Raw genomic sequence first — 12,876 nt, 5'->3', positions numbered from 1 at the left:
CCTCCAGAATTAGCTGCTATTCATCCCGTGTTTCACATCTCTATGCTTAAGAAGTGTTTGGGAGATCCTTCACTTGTTGTCCCAGCTGAGAGCATTGGGGTGAAAGAGAGTTTGAGTTATGAAGAGATTCCAGTTCAAATTCTTGATCGTCAGGTTCGCAAATTAAGAACTAAGGAAGTGGCATCTGTCAAAGTCCTATGGCGAAATCAATTTGTTGAAGAGGCTACATGGGAAGCTGAAGAAGATATGAAGGCTAACTATCCTCATCTATTTATGCCTTCTGATGACGATATTCAAGGTAATATTCCTTACTTCTACCTTTGAGTCGATATTTATTCTTGAGTTTGAGTCATTAACCATTTGAGTATCGGAGTTGATGTATTGATGATATTCATTCTTTATGTCTCCTATTTTCATCTTCATTCGAGGACGAATGATCCCAAGGGGGAGATATTGTAACAACCCCTAAAATGTTGTATGTCGGTATTTCAATTCTCGACAAAAATAATACAGCCTTTGTATTTTGGGCATAACTTTTCATAGGTTGGTCCAAATTAGGTGATTCAAATTTCTGGGTAATCACAACATCCTTACCTACAACTTTCATGAAGAACATAACTTCAAATTCGGAGTGTAAGTAGGTCAAATAAATTAATCTTTGCAAGATATAGTGCTGTGACGGAATTGAGTGTTGATAGACGAAAATTCATATCTCACTGTAGGTTGCTCCAAATTGGTTGATTCTTGAACGATATGAAACTAGACTTCCATATCTACAATGCTTATGAAGAAACCAAATCCTAATAAGGAATTTATCTTATTCAAACGTAGCTTCGAAAATGAGTATTCTGTTAAAAAGAACTCATCTTACCTACCATGAAAACATCTAGATGCATTTGACATCATGCATGACATAAATTGTCCTCCATTTAACATCATCCATGACATCAATATATTCCATTAAATTTTCAGATTTTTCTTTATAATTATTTTATTTATTGTTAGGTCCCTCTTTCCCACCTATAAATACCCACCTTATTTCCTCATTTTATTCATCAAGCTTTCCTAAGCATTTCTTCTCTCTATATACTTCTTCTCAAATATAGTTTTAGTTTTAGTAGTATAAAAATACTACTCCGATTATTCTTATACTCCGGGTAGTACACAAAACGCTCCGGCGAGGAGAAAAGGCTAGGGATCCAAGAGTATTCCAATTCGGAGTAAACCTTCGGATTTAAGGTATGTAAGGCTTTCATAGCATTGGATTGAGTTCGTCCATGCGCCCAATATTTAAATTTATTATAATTGAGTTATAGTTGAGTTTTATTCAAATCTTGAATTCTAGATGAATTAATTCTTCTTCTATTGAGTTTGATATATTTATGCATTAATATTATTATTATTGTTATCTCTCATATTATTGGAATTATTGTTCATGGCTACTTTCCCATGAATCCTAATTGATTTGATGTTCATGAATATTTTTACATATGTTTTGAGTAAAGATGTTGGCTTTTTATTATTTTTATTGATAAAAAGAGAGTTATATGAATTAATACTATATATGTATTTTATTGAGTTTTGAAAGAGTAAAAGAGTTGAATTTGAATGAATTTGAGAAAATGATATTTTGAGCAAGATGTTTTGATGAGATGTAAATGATGTTTTTTGGAAGTATAATGATTGATGAACATGAAATGAGATGAGTTTGATGATTTAAATTAAAGTCCAATGAGACTAGATGATGAGTTTAATATGAGCACATATTTTGGGAGTAGTATTGAGCACCGAGTTGGGTAAGAGTTTAATTGACTCAAACCCCAGAACTACGTAGCCAGCGTAGGATGGAGGCTATGTCTCTTAAGTCCCAAAAAGAGGACTTTGATGAATGGATCCAAGATGGTGATGTCCTTTACCCTGGCAAGGTATTGGATGGATGTGGCAACGACATCGCTTCGTTGTATCATCGCTAGCTCATAAGTGATGGTTGTCGGTTAGAGAAACTCCCAACTGAGTAAGCATTGCTTATTACTATTATTTTTATTATTATATTTTAAACTTGCATTACATATTCATGTTGAGATGATGTTGAGTTCTGAGCTGAGTTTTCTTGAGAGGAGTTTCTTGATATCTGTCCTTACCTTCCTGCCATTTTACATACTCGTACATTCCACGTACTGACGTCATTCGACCTGCATCGTTTTATGATGCAGATACAGGTGTTAGAGATCCTCAACAGGCGCATCGTTGAAGATCATTTCTTTTCAGCTATTTGGTGAGTCCTTCTTGTATTCGAAGGAACTCCTTATCCTTTTATTATTGTTGAGTGTGATGTTTCTTTTGAGGTAGCCATGGACATGTCATTGGCACCATCTAAGAAGTATTAGAGGCTTCATAGACAGAGTCTGATGATGTAATCGGAGTAGTTCTCCTTAGAAACTACTTCTTCTAAGAATTATATATTTTTCCTTTGATTATGACAATCCCACATTAGTATTATTAAGTCTTCCGCTGATGAACAAATGAGTAATGAGACCAAGTGGTTCTCTCGGAAGCCAGAGATGGTTTCTGAGTGCCGGCCACGCCTAGGGTACCCTCTCAGGGCGTGACAGACATTATATAGGCAAAGGAATGGTTAGAAAAACAAAACCTAGTGGGTTGCCCACTTTTAGTGGGCCCCACTGAATAAAATAAGTTAAGTAGTGGATACCAATTCTCCACTTAGTTTCTAACAGTAGTGCAAATGTTCTTCCATCTGTATCTCATTTCAATGCCAAAGATTGGCATTATATAGACAAAGAAATGGTTAGAAAAATAAAACCTAGTGGGTTGTCCATTTTTAGTGGGCTCCACTGAATAAAATAAGTTAAGTAGTGAACACCAATTCTCCATTTAGTTTCTAACATAAGTATATTTATAAATGAAATATGATTACATTAACTATTATGTTGTATGAAGGTCAACCTCAGTCCCCATCAACTCCCTTTTTGCTTAATACGACATCACCCAAAAAGGATTTTGGATAATTGAATATATTTTTCACATAAATTATAATTAAGGTGAATAAAATAAAGTCTCTACCTTGTTAAGAATGAACCAAGTATATGAAACCATTTTGGAACCACTCTACCTATGAATAAGGTAAATTGCATAGATAAATTGAAAGAAACAATGAACACTATAACAAATATAAATCATTTTGTTATTATCCTTTAAAGCAATCTATAAAAAAATATTTTTCTTTTCTTCTCCTCAAATAGTAAATTTTAGAAACTAACACCATAATCACATATGAAGTATTCAAAATAGTAAACATCAAAAAATGTTTACTAACTAATTTTATTAAGAAAGAATAATTAAAGCTTACAAAAGATGTGTCTTTCCATTGTTTTCTTTTTAGTATAACAAAAGTTTTAAAAAATGGAGGAAGGAATCAAATATTATTTAATAGTTTTCTTTCTTAAACAATCAAATCAATGTCATGTTTCTTTGTATATTTTGCAAAGTTTTATTTCCTATTAACCAACCAATTTTTTATTTTTTTAATTTAATAATTTAAACATATTTTCTTGATTATATCTATGTGATTTTTATGAAAATGTACTTTTGATACAAATACTAATCTAAGGGTCATCTTGCAAAAAAGGACATTTATCAATAAATTTCTGCAATACAATTATCTTGGATTATAAAGAAGAATATAAGGGGAAAAAGAAAAAAATATATATTCAACATACATTTGTGATACAATCAAACACAAAAATATTTTGTAATACAAAAAACACAAATTCAAAACACTTGACTAGAACATATTTTGAAGTAATTTGGTTCAGTCTTCTTAATTGAATCCATACACATGAAATCTACAACTTAATGCTTTCCATGGCTCTCTTGATGTTTTTTATGTTCAAGATGACGAAGTTCTTCAGGAAGCGCGATCAAATAAGAAAAAGCCATGCCACCAAAACAAACATGATAAACAGGATCAACGGAACTAGTTACGATATATTTCATATGATAATTGTCTAAGCCTTTGGCTATAAATCTCCTAAAAACTGAGAACATTGTGAATTTGTAAGCTTGAAATAAGAAATTAGAAGCAAAAAAATGATGAGGGTCTTGTGAGAGAATCACAAAAGGAAGACAAAAAAGAAGTTTTGGAAATGTATTTTTATTAAATAAATAGAATAAAGTCATAAGAGATTGGGTTGTTATATTGTTTCTTTTTAACAAACGACGTGTGCCAAGGTGATCCTTAAGTTGTGGATAATGTGAGGCTCTTATTTGCATTTGGTGTTTATTTATATCAAACCGTATAATTTTACTATAATTAAGTGATTTAATGAGGTGAGAATGTACGTTAGTTAACTATGATTAAGTGATAATTTTTTTTATATAAACATATGTCATGTATTTATTGATTTGATATAACTATCGAATGTCAATAAGTATTTACCGTCTTAATACCTTATAAGTTGTGAAATATGGTATCCAAAGTAACCATAATTGTTCAAATTAAATTAGATAATTTTTCCAGAGGTTTTTCATTCATTACGATCTCTTTCTCTTTTTAATTTCTTATTTCTTTTTTAAAAAATATAATTATTATGTATAGTCTAGTTTCTTAACAATTGGGTTTGACAAATGATCGATCTTATTTTGTTAAATAAACATAGAATTCTCAAAAGTAAGAGTATTTGTGAGTGATACAAGAGCGAATGAATACAAGCATACAAGAGCTAGTGAATGAATACAAGTGATACAAGTGTGAATGAATACAAGAGAAAGAGAGATGGAAATACAAAATACATTGTAAATGCGTGTATGAATACAATAAATACAATGGTCTGACACCTCGATAAATATAGAAATACAAAGAGAAAGGTGAAAATACAAAGAGGGAGAGGGGAGTGATAAAGGGAGAGAGAATACAATCTAAAGCACGTATGAATACATACAACAAATATAGTTACCTCACACCTCAAGAAATATAAAAATACAGAGAGCATGTGGTGGAAATACAAAATATAGAGAAAGAGGGAGAGAGATGATACAACCTAAAATGTACATATGAATACAACAAACGCATTAGCTTGATACATCAAAAAATGTAAAAATACAAAAAGAGAAGTGAAAATAAAGGTCGAAGGCCTCCAATTCATTTTTGTCTTTAGACGTCTTCAAGACGTCTTGATAATCTGGGATGAAATATTTGCGCGTGACAACAAGAAGTCAGAGATGGCGATGCTGGCTCCAGCTCTGGATCTTAAATTTATCCAGGGGATTTTGCAGTTAAACTTATTGACGATGAAAATATAGAACAGGAAGTTCCAGTTGACGTTGTCAGGCAAGATGATAGTGAACAGAATTCTTCTATCTGCTCAGATACTTGAAAATATGAACAATCAATAGTCAATAATCCTTCTTCTAATACATCTACTTCAAAGTTAAAAACCAAAAAAAAAAACAATCTTCACAGTAGTATAAAGAATAATTATTCCTATGCCAGTAAAAATACACTTGTACATTTGCTTAATCATTCCTGTATCATTGCATATAGATATAATCTGAGGCACAGAAGGTAACATGTCACTGATTGGTAACTTTTATAAAGTCTGAGTACTTGTTGCAGTAAGGTAACTAGTTTCACCTTCCCATTCTGTAGAAAGAGTGGATATCCAAGCAGCTTATGTTGGTTTTCATTGTTGTTTACATACCTCAACACCGAGCTTTAGCTAGTTTTTTCTGTTGCTTGGCACGTTCAACAGATTCTTGGATCTGTTGGTCGTGCGCTCTAAGTATTCTATCCACATCGATTGGTTTTGATGCAGATGGAAGTGGACCAAAATATTGGTTGTCCAATATTTTAGGATCTTTTAGGATCCATGCCTTGTGATCTTCTTGTAAGTCCTCCACACCGGTCCATTTGTCAGGTAAAAGAGTAGAAATTTGGTCACTAGTCAATGTTGATGAATGATTCGTCTTTCCCTTAGAGTCATGGTCATTCCCTTTAGCAGTTGATCCCTTCTCAAGCCTCGCACACGTAGCAGTTTTGAGGATCATATTGTCATGCTCTCTGAGTAAATCCTGCATTTTATCTGATGGATCAGATAGTGGACCTGACCACTTCTTCTTTCCCTTGATATCATGAATTGGTTCTTTCCTTTTTGCTCTTTGATTAGGAGTAGCATACCTCTGAGTATAATTCTTTGATCCCTCTTTTCTTCTGGACTCCTGAAAAGATGCAGAAGAGTTTGTTCCTTCATTTAGAACACCTCCTGAGACATATTCATTGGTTTTTTCAAGCCTATTCTGGGCTTTTGAATGGGTAAGGAGTTGTCTTCTGTCTCTGTTAGTCTTCAATTCTGCATTAGCTTCAGCTGCTGGAAATGCCCTTACCCTTCTATCGCGTGCATAATTCCGGTCCCTACTCCCCTTGGTTTCTGTCGTTTTTGCATTGATCTTTTTGCTGGAGCAGCATCGTGGCAAACTTGAGGGGTCACAAGCAAACGGTTCTGTTGTGAAAAATTCATTCTGAAGAGCAAGAGCTGCAGTCCCTCGATATTCAGCTTTTATGGAAAGTAAAGTGTCCATTAGTCCTACAGCAGATGCAGGAAGATCATGAAAGGCCGTGTGAAGAATCCGTCTGTAAGGCTCTATTGGCTTAAATACCTTTGCATTAGGCAATTTAGATTGTAGCCAAAAATCATCAGATGGAGAACCACAGAGCTTGAAGATTTTATGCAATTGATCAACTTCAGTTCTACCAGGCATAATAGGCTTGCCAGTAAATAGTTCACCAAGTACACAACCAACACCCCATAAATCAACTCCAACTCCATAAGAATTTGATCCAAGCAAAAGTTCTGGTGGCCTATACCAGAGAGTCACAATCTGGCTAGTTAAGGGGATGCTTTGTTCTGGATCAAAAAGTGTTGACAGCCCAAAATCTGCAACTTTCAGGATACCTTCTTTGTTAACTAACAGGTTAGAAGTTGTTATATCTCGATGCAAGATACCACAGCTATGGCAGTGATCAAGCCCTTTAAGCAGCTGGTTCATGTAACATTTGATCTCAGGTTCAGTAAACTTGACTCCTTTTTGTTCTTGAATTCCCTTGAGATCATATTCCATGCAATCAAAAACAAGGTACAAACTGTTGGACATTCTTGAGATGGATAAACCTTCCAATTTGATAACGTTCGGGTGATCACCAAGCCTTCTCAATATGATGATCTCTCTCGCCATAAACTTGACACTCTCAGGATCAAGATTGTCCAAACGAACCTTCTTCAGAGCAACAACCTTATTGAGAATACAATCATGAGCCTTGTAGACATTACTGTAAGTTCCCTGGCCAATCTTATCCATCTTCACGAAAGTATCAGGTGTTCTTGGAATCCATCCAATTAAAGCTTCACTAGCTACTGCAACAAGCCAATTAGGCCATCCAGCAGAAACTAGTTCACCTTCTATGCCTTTTGGTACTCCTCGGCCGAGTCTTGGATTTGGTTTCCGTCTCCTGATGTGAAGGATTTCTTCCTTCTCTTCTGCCATAACTGTCTCAACTCCATCTGAAGATAATGTGCCTTCAACTGATTGATCCCTGATAGTTGAAGATTTTCCATGACTGGAACCCATAGTTGCCCAAATGAAAACCAATCTAAGTCTTGTTTTACATTCAGATAACAACACAAACTAATTCTTCTTTCCTAAAGCTTTGATTACATACCAAGAAAACAAACATTCATAGAAAGAAGTATGAGAACTCAAATGAAAAATCATGGAGTTGACTTCATAAAAGCAATAATAGTAGGCTGAGTTGTAAACAAAGACTTGGTCCTTTACATGGTATAGTCAACAAACCCCCTACCAAAAACTTATCAATTTACAAATGCATGTATAATAAGAAGAATTTACATGCATCTAATGAGAAAGGAAGCAAGTTTTACATTGTGGCTCACCAGGGAGAGAGTAAGAAAAGCTGAGTTTTTTTTTGGGTATAGGAAATTCTTTGATGTGTTAATTCAAGATTGGCAGTATTTGGAATGATGTAAAACATTTTTCAAAATGTATACTTTTAAAAAATAATTTCCGATATAAGTTGGTAAGTAGAAATATTATTAAAGATTTAAAATAATGATATCGAATCGCGTTTTAAATTATGAGTTTAATAGATTGATACTATTGTGTAGTACTTTGGAAGATTGGTTCAGTGGGAGCAGTTTTCCAAGTGGGATACATGTTTTTAGTTCAAGTTCCTAATTTCGCGAGTTCCTGTTCTTTTTATCCATATAGTTCAGCTTAGTCAATCAGGCTCTTAATCTATTCTCTCTTCTTTTTTATTTCATTTAGCAGTTGGGATATTTTGTTTCTTGATTTGAACCATCAGTAGTCTTTTCAGTCACTTTTGATTTCATGCAGCCTGGATCAGAGGATGAAGATGCTCTCTTGCTCTTGTTGCAGTTGGATCAGCTCTTTCCAACGATTCCTTTAATCTTTCCTAGTCATCTTGGGAAGAATTTGATCAGTTTCTTAAATCTGCCGTTATTTAGAAGGCACCTACTTTGTATATCCTCAAAGCACATTAGGAGAAGCAGACATAATATGGCATGCTGTAAATGATCAATTGACCTGACTGAAGCATAAGAAGCTGTTGAATAAGGACATTGAGTGTCACGACCCTAGTCCATGACGCATATTGTCCTCTTTGGGACTAGGCCTGCACGAATTTGTCTTTCGTGCTCCGTCATGTCGAGTTCCAAAAGCTCGCGTACCATGTGAACTTGACTATGTCTTATAAAGCTCTTTACTTTCTTTTCCCATTTTGATGTGATATTCGCCTAATTAAGGTGTCATGTGCACCTCATCTTCATAAGCTTGTTAGCCTAGAAGCGTGTCAGTTCTGTTTCAAACTCCAATTTTTTTTCTTATTACAAATTGCTATTTTTATTTGTACAGTATGCCATTGCTAAAAAAATCTCTGAAAGTTTTCAAAATATCAACTATCTTAAGCCCATGTATGTTTAGATCAATATAAAGTCAATGGCATTAAAAGGGCTTACACCTAATTTTGGTTTATATTAAAGTGAGTTCCTGCACTTTTCAACCAATTCTCAAACTTGAATGTACCTTAATCTTCCAGATGTTTGCTTCATTCTTTCGTATCAAATGCATCAAGTTAATTAATTTAAGGCACACAAGGTCAGATTAAAGATGTTACTAATTGGCAACTTTTGTGAAGTCTGAGTACTTGGTGATCCGGTGAAAATCAACCAAGTAACATTTGTGGTGGATGCAGAAAACCACAAAAAGTTATACCCAAAATCAAAACTTCAAAGTGCTCAATATTAACTTCCTTGTAACTCAATGGGACTTGATGAAGGCTTTCCAAACCAGTATAAAGGTTCCTAGTCTCTTTACTTTTGTTAACATTTACTTTCTTGCTTACTTTTACTAAGAATCTGACAATTATCTTCTGCAGTACAAGGAACATGAATTTAAGTCTACCAATTCAGTCCCCTCCCCCCTCTTTTTTTTTTTTTTTTTGTCAAATAGACTATACGTTGATCCAGGTCTGGAAATGACTATTTTCTGTGTAAAGTGTAACAGGAAGACAAGTGAGTTCCTGATCAAACTTATCACATCAAATGTTGGATTATTTTACTTTCTTTGTGGTTCTTTTTATTCTTTTTGGTGGACAACACTATTAATAATCTGACATTTTAATAGACTTTGATCCCTCATTGGATCATCAAGGATCTCAAACAGAACTGGAATGAGTTAACATCAATAGTCAAATAATCCAATAGGGGAGCATGATTGTCCAAGTGAGGGACAACACTAACACTTAAACAAGGTCCCTCAGCTTAAGATGTTAGTATTTCTTCTGATACATCTACTTCAAAGTAAAAATTATTATTCATGTACCAGTAACAATACACCTGTACATTTGCTTCATTGTTCCTGTATCATTGCATCTAGATACAATCTGAGCACAGATGGTCATATGTCTCTGATTGGCAGCCTTTATAAAGTCTGAGTACTAGTTGCAGTATGGTAAGCGGGATAACTAGTTTCACCTTCCCATTCTGGAAATAGACTATATATTGATCCAGAATAGACCTTTTTTCCAAGCAGCTTATATTGGTTTTGATACCTCAAAACCGAGCTTTACCTAGTTTTTTCTGTTTCTTGGAACGTTCTACAGATTCTTGGATCTGTCTTCGTGCTCTCTAAGTATTCGATCCACATCAATTGGTTTTGCTGCAGATGAAAGTGGACCACAATATTGGTTGTCTTCCAGGAAGTCAAGGCCATCTGATTCTGCAGGAGGCAACAATTGTTCAATAAGTTGGTTGGAGTTATTGCTTTCCCCTTCTGCCCTTTTTTTCTTGTCAGACATCACCCATTGAGCATCTTTTAGGATCCGTGCCTCGTGCTCTCTTGGTAATCCCTGCATGTTGGTTGATGAACCTAAAGAATGATTCATCTTTCCCTTTGAGCCATGGTCATTCACTTTAGCTATTAATCCCTTCTCAAGCCTTCCACGTGTAACAGCTTTGAGGATCATGTCATCACACTCTCTGAGTAAAATCTGCATTTCGTCTGATGCATCAGGTAATGGACCTGTCCACTTCTTCTTTCCCTTTATGTCATGGTCATGAATTGGTTCTTTCCATATTATTCTCTGATTATCCCTTTGATGAGTAGCGGCAGACCTCTGAGTATAATTCTTTAAGCCCTCCTTGCTTCCAGACTCCTGAAAAGATGCAGAAGAGTTTGTTCCTTCATCTAGAACACCTCCTGAGACATATTCATTTGTTTTTTCAAGCCTATTCCGGGCTTTTGAATGGGTAAGGAGTCGTCTTCTGTCTATCAACTGCTGTAATTCTGCATTAGCTTCCCTAATCATCTTGTTTTGTTTAGCATCCATTTCATTTCTGGGAGGGCATTGTGGCAAACTTAAAGGATCACAAGCAAATGGTTCTGTTGTGAAAAAGTCACCCTGAAGAGCAAGCGCTGCAGTTCCTCGATATTCAGGTTCTATGGAAAGTAAAGTGTCCATTAGTCCAGCAGTAGCAGGAAGATCATGAAAGGTTTCTTGAATTTGTCGCCTATAAGGCATATGCGGCAGAAATATTGATGTATTAGACAATTCAGATTTTAGACAACAATCGTCAGATGGAGAACCACAAAGCTTGAAGATTTCATACAATTGCTCAAATTCAGTTTTACCAGGCATAATTGGCTTGCCAGTAAATAGTTCACCAAGTACACAACCAACACTCCACAAATCAACAACTCCATAACAATTTGATCCAAGTAAAAGCTCTGGTGGCCGATACCAGAGAGTCACAATATTGCTAGTTAAGGATTTTGTTCTGGATCAAAAAATGTTGACAGCCCAAAATCTGCAATTTTCAAGATACCATCTTTATTAACTAACAGGTTAGAAGTCTTTACATCTCGATGCAAGATACCACGGCTATGGCAGTGATCAACCCCTTTAAGCAGCTGGTTCATGTAACATTTGATCCTCGATGCAAGATACCACGGCTATGGCAGTGATCAACCCCTTTAAGCAGCTGGTTCATGTAACATTTGATCTCAGGTTCAGAAAACTTGACACCTTTCTGTTCTTGAATTCCCTTGAGATCATAATCCATGCAATCAAAAACAAGGCTGCTGGACATTTTCGAGGGGACTACACCTTCCAGCTTGATAACATTCGGGTGATCACCGAGCCTTCTCAATATGACGATCTCTCTTGCCATAAACCTGAAACTGTCGGGATCAAGATTGTCAGCACAAACCTTTTTCAAGGCAACAGTCTTATTGAGCAAACAAATGCGAGCTTTGTAGACATTACTGTAACTTCCTTGTCCAATCTTCTGTATCTTCTCGAAAGTATCAGGTGCTCTTGGAAGCCATCCAATTAAAGCTTCACTAGCTACTGCAACAAGCCATTTAGGCCATCCAGCAGCAACTAGTTCACTTTCTAAGCCTTTTGGTACTCCTCTGCTGAGTCTTGGATTCAGTCTTTTTCTCATTGTACTAATGTTTTCTTCCTTCTGGTCTGTCATTCATTGAAATTGTCTCAACTTTTTACTAAGAATGTGGAAAAAAAGACCACCACATACAACAATAACAATTACTATGAACTACGCCTCTATCTCAAAACAAGTTAAGGTGAACTCTATGAATCCTTATATTACATATGATAAAACTAAATAACAACTACACCTTAGTCCCATATCAGTTGGGATCGGCTATATGAATACTCATTTCCTAATTTAAGCTCATATCATATCATATCATATCAAAGCATGAATATTTGATTTGTGCATGTCATATATGTTAAATCTTCTGAAAATAAAAGGACAGATGTTGGTTCACCTTCAATGCCTTTGGTGATAAGGATTTCTTCAACTGATTCATCTCTGTTACTTGAAAATTTTCCATGACTGGAACCCATAGTTTTCCAATCTAAGTATGTCTTCTTTTACATTTAGTTAACAACACACTCTAATTATTCTTTCCTACTACTAGTCAGAAAACCAATCCAAGGGAGTTGACTTCATAAAACCAAGTATAATAGTAGGCCGCTAAGTTGTCCTATCAGTTTTCTAGAAATAATCAATTTGCAAATACATAGTTGTTACTCTTTTATTCCTCCCCAAAATAAGTGTTGCTTTCAAAAAAAAAAATCTATCCCAAAATAAGTGTCACCTTAGGAATTCATTACAAAAATTAGTATGTTTTCAAAATACCCTCGTATGAAAAATTACTTCTTAATAATGCTCAATTTTCAAAAAAAATAATAATATTTCCTCGATTCCTTTTTACTTGTCAAATTTTGACTTGACACACCTA

The 12,876-nt window shown here is 35.0% G+C and overlaps 1 protein-coding gene and 1 pseudogene across 1 annotated transcript; both read right to left on the bottom strand.

Moving 5' to 3' along the window:
• Positions 1–5,718: 5,718 nt before the first annotated feature.
• On the bottom strand, positions 5,719–7,641 carry LOC129892935 (probable serine/threonine-protein kinase At1g54610). The gene has a single exon (XM_055968443.1). It carries the CDS (start codon positions 7,639–7,641, stop codon positions 5,719–5,721), a length of 1,923 nt encoding a protein of 640 aa, XP_055824418.1.
• Positions 7,642–10,204: 2,563 nt separating this feature from the next.
• LOC129892934 (probable serine/threonine-protein kinase At1g54610) lies at positions 10,205–12,648 on the bottom strand (annotated as a pseudogene).
• Positions 12,649–12,876: the final 228 nt, after the last annotated feature.

The sequence above is a fragment of the Solanum dulcamara genome, chromosome 6, assembly GCF_947179165.1.
Source record: "Solanum dulcamara chromosome 6, daSolDulc1.2, whole genome shotgun sequence".
NCBI lineage: Eukaryota > Viridiplantae > Streptophyta > Magnoliopsida > Solanales > Solanaceae > Solanum > Solanum dulcamara.
Note: the sequence above shows the minus strand (reverse complement) of the source record. Positions and strands in the feature narration are given on the sequence as shown.

Coding starts and splice junctions, on each gene's coding strand:
- LOC129892935 (XM_055968443.1), bottom strand. CDS start 7,641: ATGGGTTCCAGTCATGGAAAATCTTCAACTATCAGGGATCAATCAGTT.